The 18,212-nt window shown below is 41.8% G+C and overlaps 1 protein-coding gene across 2 annotated transcripts in view; it reads right to left on the reverse strand.

Annotated features, from left to right (window-relative positions):
* Positions 1–17,551, reverse strand: part of NRG2 (neuregulin 2) — a 178,704-nt gene extending 161,153 nt beyond the window's left edge. Inside the window, exons 1-2 of one of the 2 annotated variants that reach the window (XM_088131442.1) lie at positions 17,479–17,551; positions 16,327–17,082 (exon numbers count right to left, since the gene is read on the reverse strand). In XM_088131442.1, the coding sequence (XP_087987568.1) occupies positions 16,327–16,771 (445 nt within the window). In that variant the 5' untranslated portion in view covers positions 16,772–17,082; positions 17,479–17,551. Of the gene's footprint in view, positions 1–16,326; positions 17,141–17,478 lie in introns of those variants that run through there. The other variant, XM_088131443.1, reaches the window with a different exon arrangement.
* Positions 17,552–18,212: the final 661 nt, after the last annotated feature.

The raw sequence follows: 18,212 nt of genomic DNA on the forward strand, positions 1-18,212 counted from the left end.
TCTGGGAGTTGAAGTCCACCCATCTTAACGTTGCTGAGGTTGAAAAACACTGCTTTAGATAAGCAGACCCTAAGCCTTTTAGGATGTCAAAAGTTAGTACCTACACTGACAGCCAGGGCAGATCTTTCAAAACAGCCATTATATCCTCCCTATATTTTGCATCAGTTAGGAACCTAATTTCTCCATTCTGCACTAACTTCCAGATACTTTTCAAGGGTAGCCTTACATGAAGTATGCTGCACTACTCAGGACAGAATATAATAAAGTTTGTTTTGCTTGATCTGTAAACAATGAACATTTCTTTAAAGATAGAATAACAGTAACTTTAAGTTTGGAAGGGGAAGTCTTGGAAGACTTTTATGCTCATCCATATCAGTTGCCGCACATGGTATCTGCAAATAATGTCCAGACAAATACGTTGGAGACACATTTGCAATCGGAGGAGTCGGCTCAGTCCCTTTCTTGCTTGTTTTTTATTTTCCATGCTAATTATACTAATATATAACACCCCACTTTTCCTTCCAGAAGGAAAGGGACTAACAACATCATTCAAAAATAGGTATTAAAAATCAAACAATATAAACATTATCAAAGGTGGTAAAATAAGTCGAAAATCAAAACTTGATTTCAAACATTAAGAAAACCAGTTCAGTTTATACAAATGCATATAAAAGAAAATGGGGTGACAAACAATCCATATTGCATTAAAATATACAATAATAATAATTCTAGGAACAATTTGATTACTCCAGTGAGGGAGATAAACTAGTAATACATAAATATAAAACATTTCAATCACAGACCAGCATAAGATAAAGCTGTAAAATTTACAACCAGTAACTTTATTAAACTAGACCAGCCTTTCTTAACTGGGGTTCCATGAGAGGTCGCTAGGGGTTTCACAAGAGATCGTGATTTCATTCAAACTTCAGGTACCACCCCATGCTAGGGCTCGGCGGGGGCGGAATTTTTCCATGGCTTGACTCAGCTGCCAGCCTACTGCTTTGCTGTTGCTATTATATTTGTAAAACTTAGATGGCATAAGTTAGAAGTGAACTGTATTGTGAAGTTTTCATATTTTTTGCAATTTTTATGCAGGGGTTCCCTGAGACTTGATAATTATTTCAAAGGTTTCTTTGGGGTTAAAAAGGTTGAGAAAGGCTGATTTAGGCTACAAACAGTAAAATGAAAACAAAAACTGAAGTATTAACATTACCATCACAAAGGTACACTATTGTTGAATATTAATATTAAAACTATATAGATGCAATATAAAATAAAATGTTGCAAATAATAATGTTAATAACTACTTTTACACTGAAGCAATCTAAACTGTAAAATACAGAAAAATAGTTAAAGCTTAGCATTACTAGCACAGAACTATGAACATTATAACTCTAAAAACTATACATAGAAATCAAAATTAAGATAATAGACTATACCAGAATAACATAGTGAAGACTGAGAGCAATTTAAAATTAAATCCTAAATAACTTAGACCACATCACATAGATGTAAAAGCATAAGTATGGGTAGAGTCTCCCTCTGATCTATTGATCTATCATCTCTTACTAGCAATCAATTACCGGTGTGCTTCACATGCGGCAGTGCAACACACAGCAACCTTATTAGTTGGATTATAGTCTGAGAGTAATAAACAGGCATGGTCTCAAAATGTATGGCCTGGAAACCTTTTGAGGTAAGAGCATTTTGGATGTTTCTATAAAATGTACACTAAAGAAGAGCATGTTCAATAGAGTCAGCTTTCCCAGACAGATATGAGATCTTATATCCTTCCTCCAAAATAGCCAAAAGGAGGACACTGCACCATGCAAATGTAAAGGCCCTTCTATATTTGGATACTAAGATATGCCACAGATGCTACTGTATACCTACAGCTGTCAATAATAGAGATATTTGGAACCCTGCTTAAATAATTCAGGTGTTCTTTGTGTTTCAGCCCAGAGCTCACCTGATCAAATTCCAGGGACAGTAGATAGGAAGGCAAGAGTCCAAGAGAACTTAAAGGATAGCTTCCGAGCAGACTGAAATCCATCCTCCAAAGGTGAAGAGGACAGGCCCAGAGAGAAAAATGATAGTTTAGCCAGTAATTTAGTACATATATCAATTCTCTAGCCTCTCCTCTCACCACACTAGCCTCTAGACATAGGCCAGCATTTGTGACACCAAGAAGGAACTGGAATGCTGATCTTAAATACTGAGGTCAGACTTGCTCCAGTGAGCTAAAGGTAATGTGTGGACCCAGCTGTGACAGGCTTTTTGCTTTAAATAATTTGAGGGCAGCAGGAATATAATCACCCAATGTTTGCAAAAACTGTTTGTTTAAGGATGGCAAATATACATCTTTCAGCACTTTGGACAGTATAGGAGGCATGAGGCTTCCTTCTTCAGGAAATATGCAAAACCATGCCCAAATATGTTACCTGCTCAACAAGCATGTTTGCTTCCTGGCAAAACTCATGATTTTGATCTTCTGGTAATTAATTTCTATACATCCTCCTTGCAAAATTGCACAATGGTCCTCAATACTCTTCTAAAACTTATAGGAGTCCTAGATAATATAACTGCATTATCTGATTATATATATTATATATAACTATAAGAGGAACAAAAGTTTTATATATATATATTATATAACTATAAGAGGAACAAATTTCTCTCTCAACTTAAGAGCAGGAAAATCCAAATTTGTTAAGTAGCCTACCTAGTCATTTATGTAGAAGTTAAATAATAATAATGGCTCTGGGATATAGTCCTGCTTAACTCCCTTTTTTGTCAGTACAGTGGCTGTCAAATGATCCTGGGGGTTATATCTGACCATCAGCTTTATGTATTTCTAATTAGAAATGAGAAGTAGCATACGCTGGTCAATTGAAGAGGCTTCCAGCTTCTCCCACAACTTATCTCAATGAATAAAGTCAAATGTTGATTTAAATTCAATAAAGGCTGCATACAGGCAGACTGTACAAGAGGCAGAATGTTTCTCTATTAAATGAGGGAGTACTACAATTGGATAACCCTACCTGAAGCCAGCCTACTGCTTTGCCAGAAGATTCTCCCATTATAGCCAATCTCTCTGTTTCCAGTATATGTGCCTGGCACAGATTTTGGTAATTGTGTTAAGCAAATGAATAGGTCTATAATTTCTTGGGGCATCTTTCCTCCCTTTTTCTAATTGTTAGCCCCAGTCCCTAGGAATTCAACTACTGTATACTTGTCTATAGATGTAAATAATAAAGCCAGAGTAAATGCCCAAATTCGTTATTATTGTTAACTAATTCAGGAGGTATTAAATAACTGCCTGGCACCTTCCCTGGTCATAATTCTTTTACTGGAGGCCAAAATGGTAGGTCCTCAACAGAACACCAACGCTTTTTCTGATCTTGGCCTTTGGCTAAGATCAAGTGTAGCAATCTATTAATAGTGCAGACCATGGAACTACCATTATTCCTCAATCATACAAAAGAATAGAAAAGAGGAGGCAGTACATACTACTTTCAGATCAAATGTAGACATTAGGTCTCCACTGGTGATTGTGCACACTCATATACGTTTCTTTTAGGCAGGCAGCCAAAATTGGCTAAATTCACCAATCAGGTTTTCCATTCTATATAGGTGAATTTGAGACTCATCTAGAAAGTCAGAGAAGGATGACTGGGCCCTGATGTTCCTCTCTTTCATCCAAAGGCTTCTTCACTCTGCTTCTTAGATCCTATTTTCCAGATCTTTGAATGTTCATAGCTACTATTGGAAGATGTTTTTTCTACCTTAATTGCCATTCAAGAAGGCTATTCTTAGGAAAGATAGCTGCTGGGGAGATATTCTCTCTTCACATGCTGCAATCATCACAGTGTTCTCATCACTGCAAGTGATAATTAAAGCTTAGAGAGGAAAACCTGATGACATGTTTTCTAAAGTCAGAGGGAGGGTTTTCAGGGGACCCTGCTACACAGGGAACATTGACCTTGTTCTGTGTGAAGTGACACTGTCTGGAAATCACCCATTCTGCTGCATGGCAATTAAACTTATGGGGGAAACACCCTCCATTGGCAGTAAAAAAAGAAATGTGTTGGTTGCCTTCCTAAAAGAAATTAAATAATCACAGCATTGCCCTTGTGCTCTCCAGGTACATTAGATCCTGGTCTTATGTTTCTTTGGTTGGTTTCTTGTCATGGCTCCCCATCACAGAGAGAGACAACAGAAGCTATAGTAGAATAAATACTTCCACTACCCCAGTCTCTAGTTCCTCTTTTTTCTCTTTCAAGGTTCCCTCTGCCTCCTCTACATTTGAATCTTCTCATCCCCATAATCTTTCTTTCTAGCATTCACCTGCACTTTTTTCCTAATTATTTTTAATATTCCCTTTCCTTTAGATCCAAATTTTTTTAGGTGGAATATTGCACAATTTTACATGATGCTGCAGTCATTTTAATTTACTGATGTAATTTTAAAAAATTAAAATTAAAGATCTGCCAGATAGCAATATCTAGCTATGTCATGAGATTCTGGCATTTAAAAAAATAAAAAGTAACAACTCTAAGCATCATCCACTGGAGTGGGGAATACCTTGAGTGTCATCTAGTACCATCATCAGCACTTTGGTATTGATGGACAACTCCTCCATTTCAGTGAAACCAATTACCCAGATAAATGGTGAACCCCCTTCACTGTATTTCTTCAGGTGCAGGCAAAAAGCAGGGCATTGTATGATATCCAGGAAATGGCTTATCCAAGTTCAGTGATTCTAGAAAAGCATTAATTCCACTTCCTGTAATTTGAGTGGGGAAAATATGTTTGGTTTTCTTCTAAAATGTTAGCCTCACCATATGAAACATCAGGACCAGGCATGTTTTCCAAGTAGAATAATATCATACTAATATCAAACTTTTTTCTGATATATTGTTTCCCATTTTATTTCAAAATCTATTTGGGACAAAAAAATATTGATTGCCACCATAGCTCCAGAAGCCTTAATTAATTTGCCAATTTCTTAACCTTCCCCATCTTCACCTCCCCCCATTTTGCCAATGGTCATCTGAACTGAGAGATGAGAAGTTACTGAGGTCCTACCCTGTGGTTATGGCACTTTGGAGTCTTTATCCCAGCTCACAAATCTGTGATGACCTTGCAGATTCTCCCCCCCAGCCATCCTGGGAGTATTTCAGCACCCACAAGGGAGTTCCAGGCACACACTCACTAGACTGCTTTGTATCACTTACCAAAGCTGCTGAACCTAGACAACTTTCAACACACAAATACAGAAGAGGCAGGCAAATCCCCACCTTGTCATCAACACCACCTATTCCTCCCCTGCACCCAAAGGAGGCAAGCCAGGAATGCCATCTGCACACGACCTCTGGGATCTGCTGGCCAAAGTAACTGACCACTGTGTTCTAGGACTGGTGAGCTAGTGGTACCATGTGCTTCCCTATAATAGTGCCCCCTTTTTAATAATAGAAAGGGGGGAAGATACTGAACGGGGCAGACAGTGGCAGGTCAGCTAGTACAGCTGTCTTACTTCCTATATGATGCACTGGCCAAGAGCTTTGGCCAACTAGTGCCAGAGGGAGGTAGGGTAGGTAGATGATAATGCTGGCTTGTTACCCCTTGAATGTATTGATCAGGAGTTTTGGTCAGCAGATCCCAAAGAAGTAAAGCAAAGTTTGGGCGTGGCAGCATCCCCAGCACTCCTTCCCCTGGCCCAGAGCTATACAAGTACCAAGAGGACTTCAGATTACTGACCTCCATTGTACTCTATGGTATCCTCTCCATCTTGCCGTGGAAGCACCCAGCTAAAGCTTCAGCCACTGCAGGAGAGGAGGACCCTTCTGAAATTCTCCCACAGCATTTGTGGGCTCCTTTCAGCCTTTTTTCATAGTGTGAGCTTCCTGGCAGAATTAATAAACCAATGCAATTGATGTTGAAAAACATTGTGTTGCCATCTGTGATTGTGTGCCTATTGGGGACAGAGATCTTAAATTGTTTTAGGATTAGTCAGTCCAACAAGACATGCCAACCAGTTGGTGGAAATATCTGCACTGATGTAGATCTGTCAGCCTTACAAGGTAGACCAGACAGGAAACACGACCAGATGAGCTAATTCTACTTTACTATAAGGTTAGATTAACAGAATCTTGCAAGTCTGAAAGTATGTCTCTCTCTGCATCTCCTTTACAGCCCAAAAAATTAGGGACAGTCTCTTCTGAACCTCTTGCCCTGCCCACATTCCTGCTCCAAGCTCAGCTGCCTTTTATCTGATCATTCCTTTTGCCCTGTCTCCCAAGGTCATTCCCACATACTATTACAAGATCAATGAAGCAGAATCCAATTTTTAACAGGAGTAGCTTCTCATATAAAAAGTGTTTGGTTTTTTGGAACATTTATTAATTTTTTGGAAAAATTACTAGACAATTGGAGAACTCAAAAACAGGTCAGGTTGTCTTTCTTTTGCAGATCCTAAGACACAGAAGAAAATTGAATTTACTACTCAATATTTAAAATACCTTGTGCTGACCTGTCTGAAATGCATATTTGTTTTAAACACATTATAAGTGAACATTAATTAAAATGTGTGTTCTGTTGTTGTTGTTAAAATAATAATGCATTTTGCATTGTTTATTGAAGAACAAACATGATTATTAATACAATTTTTGGCAATGGCTTCTAGCACATCATGGCAAAAGCATCCTCCGCACATCTACAGTTAATTGAACTGGAGCTGGTTTAGCTGTTAATGATTTTACAAGAATGTATCTGCTTCTTGGTACTGAGTTCATCATTCTACCTTTTTTTATTAAAAAAAATGAAAAAAATCTAATTGTGTTAATGGCATGTACTTTCTAAAAAATAAAATACTTTCTCTTTGAATAGTAAGCAGTATGCATTCAGGTTATATCAATGCACTTTTACTATAAATGATTATGGATTATGGAACCTTCTTGACTAATGAATAATATGATTTAAAACATAAAATTGGGTCTTCTCAACTAGCAACAAATTATTTTAATGAAGCCTTGAAATATGATTTTATTTAAATTATAACATGCTTTAAAACATCTACATCTAAACTGAATGTTTGACTGGGTTTAAGGATGATACAAATAATTTCAAACAGATATTTATTTTATTTGTGTTTGTTTATAGATTTTTGTGAGCCTTTGGCTATATTATTTTTCACTAGTAAATTCTTGTTTTTCATTGACCCCATCAGGATTCCAACCAAAAAATGGCTATCATACACTAAAGCAATGACTGTGTATATAGAAAACCACAATTCTCATTGCTGTCACAATAAAACAATAAGAATGCAAGGGTATTAGTATTTCAGTCCTATATACTATCAATATATACCTAAGAACATATTGGTTAAAGCTGCTTTTTTCTACAGTAATTGCTGTAGGAAAATGTATCACTCAAGTTGACCATGATTATTCACCAACCAAACTCCTTCACTATAATAGATAGTTCTCAGGAAACAACTGGTTCCATGGCCAAAGTGCCTTCCTATTTCTGGAGAGTAGTGAGTTTTACCAGCTTGACTCTTAGACTTATTTTTCTTTCTTTCATTAGCTCCTGCCAGGAATATTACTAGCAGTATTAGACCCACAAACCTTAATACTAAGGGTATTAGTTCAGGCATTAGAACTTCCTAAGGATTAATGACCAGTCTTTCAGATCTTACTTGCCCCTTTCCTTCTACACTAGAGTCCTGCATTATTGGATCCCACGGATCATAGTACTGATAGGATGGGAAATTGAGGAGGAGTTCAGGGAAATCATAAAAATTACACTCACCCTTTCTTCTAGAGCAGTTTTTCTCAGCCTTGGCAACTTGAAGCGGTGTGGGCTTCAATTCCCAGAATTCCCCAGCCAGAAAGTTGGCTGGGGAATTCTGGGAGTTGAAGTCCACACCGCTTCAAGTTGCCAAGGCTGAGAAACACTGTTTTAGAGCAAAGAGTCAACATGGCTAGAAAAGCCACGTTCATGCAAATGGTTGGGTTGGGGAACATATAAACCAAAAATGCCCGAGACAAGTGCCAGAGTCAGAGAGCTCTTGCTACTGCCAGGGGTGTCACTGTCCACCCCAACCAGACCTAAATGCAGCCCTGCCTGGATGCCAAATACTCCCAGGCAGCTCCTTCTGTCCTGGCAAGCAAACAAGCCTCCTTTTCCAGAAGAAACACTGTGTTGTTCAAATGGCAGGGAAACAAGGAATGCATGCTATGTTCTGGGGAGGAAATCTTGTCTAGTAGATTCTGCTATTTCAGCCGTTTCCTTGCTGGCTATTAATTAGTAACACTATGTACGCTGAATTCATAATGCAGTAAAGGAATTAGTTAGCATGAAAGAAGACAAAAGGATTTGCTTTTGCTTAAATTTGTATCTCCTTCTCCCAACTAAAAAAAAAAAATCCTCTCCTACATAAAGCCCTTTTTTTAAATTTGAGAATTCAACTGGATATTTAATAGGAATTAATTAATTATTTTTAGGTCTGCCTTTAAAGCTTTCTTTCCTTCCTAGTCCTACCCAATTCAGAACTATCATCTAATCACTATCCCCCTCCCCCCAAAAAGTCCCACCACTACAACTATGACTGCAGAAGGTAGAATAACAACCAGAGGGAAAGACAAATAAGTGATCAAGGTTGGGTCAGCTGAATGGAGGTTTCTGTGAGTTTTGGCCATGATGGCATCTTTGCTGTGGTACTAATTGGCACTATGGGAAAAGCAGAGGAAAGTGCTAAAATAGGGCATGTTTGCTTGACCCAAGAGATCTTCCCTGAAATGGTTCTGCCTGGTTCAGTTGGTTCATGGTCCTCCTGTCCTTTATCTCAGGTCTGGAGGAACAGAGCTGCCTCCTCCTGATTCACAGCCCAGGGTGTTTTGTTTGTGCCTTAGTACACTCTGAAACAATTAAGAAAACAACACTCTACAGTACTCATCACTGAAGGTAATATTAACTATCCAAACAATTGCTAGTCTTCTGGGTAGAAGAAAGAACACAAAAAGAAGAGAAGGCAAAAAGGGAGAAGAAATTACAGGCTGTGTAAAATAATCCCTCTGGTAGGATGGGCAAAAGGAAGAAACACCAAGGAGCCAGTCCTGGACTGCACCTACTAAATCAGCCAAACAGCCAAAAATTGAGGAATTCCTTCTGCCCAGAGAAGCTGTAGGTAAACCCATTCCTACTTCTATCCCAACCTCAACAGATTTGAGAGGCTTGAATGGGGTTTTCAAACAGAAATAGAAAACCAATAGCTGTTGGAGTTCTCTGTCACCATAAAAGACAATCTGTTTGAGCGGTCTAATTCTCCCCCAGTCTCTGTATCTGCCCCTCTCTCTAACTCATCTCCTTAAATGACAAGACAACACAAAGGCAAGACCAGAAGAAGATGTTCTTGTAGGGTGGCCAACCAAATTAATGGCTAAGCAATGCCTTCTCACAGCACAAACAATTATGTCCATTTTTGAGCAGTTACTCTATTAAGTAAAAATCTAGACGCACTGAAGAGCAACTTTGAAGCCTTTGCTCATAAGCATACTGAAAGAAACTCTGCCTTTATTGAAGCTCTGGATAAACAACATTCACTGGAAAAGAGACCTAAGCAACCTCAGATTAATAAAACTGTTAAGACTGATAACAGTGTCCAGGCCAAAATCTCCATCACAACAGAGCCAAATGCTTCTATTTCTGCCTGTCATAAAACTCTGAAACACATTCATTCCCTGCAACCAAATCAAATTGTGTTACATATTTTAATGAAGACCCTAAATTTCAGATGCTATGTTACAAGAAGAGCAATCTTAATTTCTCTGAGCCAGTTTCTATACTGTGAGCTCCAGCAAGTGGATCCTGTGCAGCTGAGCATCTGCCAACTTAGTCTGGAAGTAAGTTAATTTTACTGACATCTAAACAAGCTACCATATCTCATGCGCTTTTTAAAATGAAGTTATATCATGCTAATTTTCAAATTTTCCATATCTGAGTCTTCCGAGATGAAGTCAGTTTCACTACTTGACCCTGCTCCTGTTGGCCTATATAACGTTATGACTAAGGTGCCTGCTGTTGGTGATCCTTCTCCATGTATGCCCTTGACAAGGCATGATTCTGGGAGTCATTGCTTATCAGGTTGACTTGAGTTCAAGCATGCTGTAGCAGATCAGCACCTCTGGCATTTTGCTCAAGAACAGGCAAGAAGACATTCTACAAAGGCTGGACAGACTAAAGCAGACCTTAATGACAACTACTGCTACTGCTGAACTCCTTATTGATCTTGTTTCAGCTGATGCCAGTAGTTCTCAGCCTCTTCCGGTAGCTGAGGAGCCGGCTGGAGCTCAGAAGGCTGTGCTTCCTGACCAAAGGGATGAGTCCTCAGCCTTTATTTAAGGTGCGGATGGGTGTCCTGTAATCCCTGAAGCACCCTGTCAAAGGACCTTGACTCTCACCCTTGCCAATACCTCTCTTTTGCCTCTCCTTTCTAATTCAGGTCATTCTGGTGATGTAACTGTAATTTATTTATTCATTTGTTCGTTCATTCAATTTTTATGGCTGCCCATCACAAACATATGACTCTAGGTGGCTAACAGAAAATAAAAACAAGATTAAAACATCATAAAAAAATATATATATTTTCTCTTCCAAAGGCTACTTCTCAAACTTAAAGAGTTTCAAGCCTTCTAGCACATGACTCTATTTCCATTCAGGCTCTTGCTCTCTCTAGGATCAGTTGATTGTGGATTCTACAAGCAAACTGAACCAGTTACCAGGACCTACACTTTCCCCTCCTTGCTCCGTTGCTGACTTTACAGATTCCCACCCTATTCAGTCTGCCTCACCTTTGTCTGTGAATGCTCATTCTTTCCTGCTAACTGGCAATTATTACATCCATTTACCCTCTTCTTCTGTACGTGGAACAGAGCAGGGTGGTTAACCAAATGCTTAGGTTCTTCCTCTGTCAAGTCTTTATCTAAATTTGATATTATATTTATTCCCGAAACTTGGGTGGTTGGCCAGAATGATATTGATGGAGTCTATTCTTGTTGTTCCAAGTGAAAGGGGAGGTAGAGCCAAAGGAGGCTTGGCTATTTGAATTTCTGCAGGTTTATGACTGAACATTATCCCTCTTCCCTTGTGTTCACTGGGGGACAGCAGTTTTATTACAATTCAACCAGATTAAAATGCTCTCGATTAATATCTATTTAGCCCCACTTCACTCTCATAACCAGATCAAACATCTCTGGGACCAAGTTGCAAAATGATATTGAGAAATGCATGGACCTTCGTCCCCAAGCTCATACTTCGGTTGTGGGTGATTTTAATGCACAAATGGATTCAGATGACCAAACTCTGTATGCCCATTTCCAAGATTATTGTGATGGAATGGAATTATGAAGGCCAGGCTCAGGGAGATAAGCGTGTTCTTAGTTCACCGGAGGAGCGTGGGAAGATCAAGAGGATGAGGCTGGCACCTCCCTGAAGAATTCAGGGTGTTGTGGCTGGCTGGCTTGGGAGCTAGGTTTCAGTCTGGGGAGATTTCTGTCTAGAGGTTGTAGCTAATAAACACAGTTGAACTGGTTTTGTATTGTCTCTTGGAGTTCTTTGGGCTAAATCTGACAATTATCCTGAGGAGGCAATGAGGGGCCTCTCCCCACCTGCCTCACTAAAGATATAGCCAGTAATTTTGCCTGACCAAATTAGCCAACCAACTTCACTTGTACATCTTGAATAATACATTTTGTGTAACCAACCTGCAGAATTTATCTACAGTATTGGTCAGGACTCCAAATGCCAACATTTCACTACTGCTTTATTTCTTGTGAATTACTTGAGAACATTAATCAAATGATAGCTGAACCATGGACAGACAGCAACCATCTCTCATGAACCCTCAATATTGAACTAATAACTAGTTCATCATCCAAAAATTCAGAATGCTTCCCTATTGGAAATTGCCAATTATCCATAATAGGTAGAATCAAAAGCAAGCCCTTATGGCTGCTAAAGTGTTTTATTCCGCTAGACTTTTGGGGCTTCAAGAAGAAATGGTAGCTGCAGTGTTGAACAACTTGATCATTACCCATTATACATCCCTTTTCTATATCCTACAAGAACACATTTGCTATGGGCAAACTAGACATACTACCCATATTAATGTCAGGTTCAAAGACTGGTTTGATCAGGATTGTGTGAATTGTTGGCACATTTTGCTTTATATCAAAAAGATCCTTCTCAAGTGCCCCTTGCCAAATTAGTGGGAATGAAGAAACAATATAAGGTTCTTTTGCTATCTAAGAAGAGGGATGCTTAAAGACATCCTGGCAGCAACTAGTTCTGGCAGCCAAGGATAAAAACTCCTCTGCTTTCTGGCAAATCATAGCAGGCCATCAGAGGAACAATTTACCCCCTCCAATTACCAAAGTTCCATGAAGGCATGGGAAACCTGCTTTACAGTTTTCTGCAATTTTTACAACTGGGAACACCAGATTTAAAAATTGAAATAAATCAAGGAGCTCTTCCTGAATGGCTCCCAGTTTTGGTTACTGAAATAAGAAATTTTATAGATTCCCTGAAGCCAGGTAAGCTCCTGGGAGCAATGCTATTCTGCTGGAGTTGCTGAAAGATAATGCCAACTGGAGGGTACCTGTTTTGGCATCTCTTTTTTCCTATATAGACCACACGGGTCACATTCCCCAAGATTAGGGTATTGCCATTATCATGCCTATATTCAAAAAAGGGGGTGGGGTGATCCAGACAACTACTGCCCTATAAGTTTGCTGAGTAGTGTTCACAGACTTTATGCCCACCACCTGAACAACAACAAATTACAGAATTTGAGAGAGACAGAATCAGTTTTGGACAATGAGCAGGCCTATTACCAGTACTGTATAGTCAAGAAACTTTCATTCTTCCTTTACAGACACATTTCATAGGTCATAATGAAGATTTTCTTCTTGCCTTTCTCCTCCCAGATAGGGAACCATTTATGACATATAACATTGCTAGATTCTGCCTAGCAACAATTAAGATCTGTAAACAGATAATTAAGGGTACTGGACATGAGTAAACTCACTGAGAATGCCTCTTTTTTTATATTCATCTATTTCATATCCTATTTGTGGCCTTCAGAGCCCTCCTTTTAGTTAATATTTTTAGTATTAATATTAAGAATTTTGTAGGGAGTTTTTAGTGCTTCAATATTACAGTATTGTGTTAGTAATGCTAGATTTTAATTATTTTTTTATCTCTCATAATTTTCAGTGTTACTATTGAACTGGCTTTAATTCTTCTTGATTGTACCTTATGCTGGTCTATGACCAAAATAAAAGATTGATTGATTGATTGATTGATTGATATACCCAGAAAATTTACATTCCTATCAAACTTAGGCACTGATATTCACTGTCTACATGGACAGGCTTCTTACAATATCTATCTCCCATAAATAAGACATCATTGTTGTGTTGATTTCAGTTTCATTTGGTGTTTATATATTTTATATGTATTATGTTAGCTTTGTTTGATAAAGCACATGGTTCTAAGATCAGTCACAAGCCATAGTCACAAGCGAGACTATGTTGAAAGCATAATGTACTAGCTTAAAGGGGGAATTAAATTCATTGTTATAAACAAATATTGTATCAAAAAGAAATTTTCAGCTAATGGAAACATATCCTAGACAAACATGCATTCACAATGGTGTCTTAATGGGCTTAAGGGTCAAGAGTGAATTAAAGAGCTGAATATCCCAAGGTTACCTCACCGGTCAACTGAGAGCTGGTTTAAACTGGGACAGCCACAGAGGAAAGTGCAGGAATTAATGCAGATGATTTGAAAGAAAGAAGTGCAAGTCCTGTGGAACAAGAAGCTGACGGAATTCCAAATAGTGGAAAAGAGTCATTTTAGGGACAGGTGACATTTCAGTGAGGAGCCTGTGCAGAAGGACCTCTGTGTCACAGTCATGAGAGAGGGGGGGCTTCTTTGTAATCTGCATGAATGTCCTAGCTCTTTGGGATGAACAGGATACAATTATGGCTTGATAGCAGCAAGAATTGGGTTATAAAAGGCATAGATTTGTCAGGGATGGAGCGGGATGCATTAGGTACACAGGTGACATAAGTGATAACAATATTAGAAACATTATTTCCATTTCTCCCCCTTACCCTCCAGAACCATATGACTGGCAGCAGTGTTGTCCCCATTCCTTTAAGAACTTTCATCAAGAGTCTAGTGGCAATCAAACCACCAAAGCTATCCTGAACTTTGCTTTGGGCACGTTTGTGAAAAATAGATTGAAGGATGATTAGTTGAAACCACCATTTTTCATTCTCTCTCTCTACTAGTAGCTTAGAGAATCCATATACAGAGCACTATGGCATCCTCAGATTAGAAGGAAATAAAAACTAACAGTTCAATATCAAACAGTCTGGGCTGCAGCCTAAGTCCATGCTAGTAACAAGTGCTTACTTCCAACTAAACATGCTTAACTTTACAGCCTTAAAGCGTGTAAGTTGTTTTTGAAATCTTCAGCCTTACTTCCAAATAAGAACATATCAGAGAAGTTAAAGGAGTCTATTTTAATGAGCTTCTGTTTTATGTGCTTTGAAAATCTTGTTTTAAGCAGTACAGAAGCACTGTTTATCCATCCCAGAACTTTGTGCTTTCTGAAACCATTCACTGAAGATAAGAGATAATCTGCATTTTAAAACAAGAACCATTGGAACTCTTTTTCTAGAAGACAGCATTCATGAAAAATAAATCAAAACAAAACAAGGTAATTGACAAAAAGGAGATCATGAAATTTGTAGAGATCATTAATTTGAATGTTTTCTTCCAAAAATCCACCACAATTTATGGATTTTCTGCTTCTATAATATCACTTTCTATTACAGACATAGTACATCAGAGTTCATGAGCTAGAAAGGGATGTTCCTAAAGTCCATGGCACCGAAAGATCTCTCTTTTAATCATCTTAACTGGAAGAAAAAAATCAAAAACAGGAAAAGAGATAATATGCTTGAAAATAATCAAATGCCAGGGGCCATGTGCGTGAAAAATACAACATAAAGTGCCTGCACATGATACTAGGTTTTCTAATGCAAACCTGAAAAGCCAGACAATCCAATTTTAAGATGTCTTCTACAATCAACTATCTTACTGAGGCAAGTAAATCCAAAACAAATTATAAAAAAACAATATTAGATTTCTCAATATTTTCACTGTTGCCCAAAAGCAGCTGAAGTGTCTCCAAATGTGACCAAAGCAACGGCAGGGATAAGCAACAACCTTTTCCCATTATGCTATTTCCCGGATTGAAATTGGTCCTCTACACCAAAGCTGCTCTTAATGCCTCTGACCTTTTTCAGAACAAATAGGTGCTCTGGGTGCATGTGATTCAACTGAACAAAACACACTCAAAAAAGCAATTAAAACTCCACCCTCCCCTAAGTGGTACTCTAATGAAATCCAGAAAGTCTGGACACACTGAACAACTATGTTTTCTGAGTCTGGATGTGCTGCAACTTTTCTGTCTTGGCCCTTGAGTTCAACATTTTTTCAAACTTCATGAAAGCTACTAACAGGTCTGCAGCAACAGTGTAGCTTTATCCCTTTATGCACTCACTCAGCAAACTCAGGACACATTGCCAAAGAATTATGATCTTGCTGTTCAGTGCCCTGATCCAACATCAGTCATATCAACATCACAAGTAAATGTCAATGAAATCTAGAAGTATTCAGAAAATTAGGATATGAAGTATTCAGAATCTAGGAACAATACCCGAATATCTGAACAAATTCACCAAGCAGCACCTTGTCTGATAACAGAGATTACATTTAGAAAAGATGCTGTCACAGACTGAATTGTGAACCTCCTGGCCATGGACCTTGATCTGCTACTTCCCCCAAATAATAATTATTAGGGACAGAAAAGACACAGTAAGGAAGGGAAAGCTAAAGCTGCCAGTGCTGTCACAGAGTTCGGCATGCAGGGAGACATGATTGCAATGAAAAATTCCCCCACAAGAAGAGCCGTGGTCTTATTCCTATATCCCTTCCCCCAACCCTGACCCAATGGCAAGTAACAGAAGACAAAGGAGGAGAAAAAGCAGGACCAGAACGAAGGGCGCCACCGAGAATCGCTCCCCTTCACAATGCAGCAATACAGCCCGGAGAAACGCGAGCGGACCTCCAGCATCAGAGACGCAAGGGGGCTCGGCCCTAGGAGCACAAGGCGGCCGGAGGACGGGGAGGGCTGGCGCGCCTTTCCCAGCCGAGGCTGGCAGGCGGCCGGCGAGGCAACTTACTCACCGCAGTCGGCGCACAGGATCCGGCCCACGTCCTTCTTGAGGTTCCTGCCGCTGGTGTCCAGCGGGGCGAAGGAGGTCTTGAAGACCAGCGGCTGCTCGGTGGGCTCCAGGAAGAAGATGTAGCGGTGGTTGCGCTTGACTTTGAAGCAGGGCGCCGGCATCGAGCCCACGCGGATGAGCTGCTCCCGCTGGAGCCCACCGCTGTTGAGGGGCCACAAGTCCAAGACCTTCACCAGAATGCCGGAGGTCGGCGCCTCGTCCCTGCTCCCGTTGCCCGTCGCCGGCGTCGGAGAAGAGGCCGGCGGCAGCGCCTGCACCTTGCCCTCCAGCACCACGGCTGCCGAGTACGCCTGGTCCTGCACCGAGCGCAGACTAGGCGAGTAGCAGGCGAGCGACACGCCGATCAGCAACAGAGAAAAGCCGGGCGCCGTCAGAGCGCTCCTCATGCCGAGACAGCCGCAGCCCAAGAGCCTCTCGCCCCTGGCCCTCGTCCTCCTCGTGCTGCCGAAGCCGCCGGCCCAGGTTGGGAGATGCCGCAGGCCGGGCGCCCTGCTCCTGCTCCTCCTCGTGCTGTTGCCGTCGCCGCGGCCGCCGCCGGCGGAGCTCTTCTAGCGGCCTCTGCTGCCGCCGCCGCCGCCGCCGCCGCCGCTGCACTGAGCCTCCCAGTCCTCGCTCTCCGTCAGGAACGGCACTGAGCAGCAGCACCAGTCCTGCCGCATCCGGCCGGGCCATTTGCAAGACGCCGACGCGGCTCCAGCTGCAAAACCGGAAGCGGCGTAAGCTCGGGCCGGCCGCTGAGCTACGCAGGGGCTGCGGAACCCTTCCCCCACCCCCTCCCCCCGAGGAGGACTCCCTCTCCGATCACGTAAGAGAAGGCGGCCGGCGGGGGGCGGCTTGTCTCTGGCCCACTCAGAGGAGGATGGGGGCGGGAGGCGCCTTCGTCCGCGCCCCCCTTCCTACCTTCTGGATCAGGTCAAGGAGACCGGCAGCTGACCCCGATCCTGCCTCCCGCACGGCCGCGAGCAGCGCGCATCCCCAGGCGGCCGAGCAAGGCTCTCTGCTGCGCGGCCCAGGATGGCCTCGGTGGAGTCCCCGGGGATCGCTGGCGGCCCCCAGCGAGTCTCCTGTGTGATTCAGCCCCAGTTCCACCTACCTCTACATGCTCTGGAGGACACCCTCGATTCACCGGGCTGAAGGCGGCAGCCGCCTGCCGCGCGAAGGGCGCGAGGCACGAGCGCTGCAGTACGGTGGGCGAGGCAGCTGAGCTGCAGGTCTCGAGTGGGTCCCATTCAGTTCGTAAGAAGGAACCGTGCGAGAATTCGACCGCCGGCCCTGCTTGGGCATCAGGGAGCAGCGGGGTGTGGGTGGGAGAGGGCTTCGGCAAGGGTGCCGAAAGGAAGACAAAGCGCGCGCGCGACCCCCCCCCACACACACAGGCGAGCCGAACCGCATTCCGGGGACGCCCCTCCCGGAAAACTCGGTAGCCCATCTCCTCGGAAAGCGCTGGAGTCCCCAGGAATTTGAGGGGAGCTGATGGTCCAACCCTAGCAAGCGCCTGGCCGGAGCTGCGCCCTGAACTGGCCGGGGGGATTTGTTTTCTCGGCCAAGTTCACCGAGAAGGGAGGGCTTTTAGAGGAGGGATCCCCCTCATTTGCATAAGTTGCTGCCCGGCGGAATTCCTCGGGGGCTTCCACTCCTCGCTGACTGACCGGCCGGGGAGAGAATCAAAAGGCCACTTTGAAAGGGGATTCAGCCCAAGGGACCCGAATTACGGAGGACCCTTGCATATATTATTGCCTGCGAGATCCTGATCTTTAGAAAATCCTCGGTATTTTGTGTCAGTCAAACCTTGCAATTAAACAGTAGTAAACTGTCAAGAATGTCATC

This window comes from Python bivittatus, unplaced genomic scaffold (assembly GCF_059951505.1).
Source record: "Python bivittatus isolate LINGU-HERP-01145 unplaced genomic scaffold, Pbiv_v1 ctg000960_np1212, whole genome shotgun sequence".
Classification (NCBI taxonomy): Eukaryota; Metazoa; Chordata; class Lepidosauria; order Squamata; family Pythonidae; genus Python; species Python bivittatus.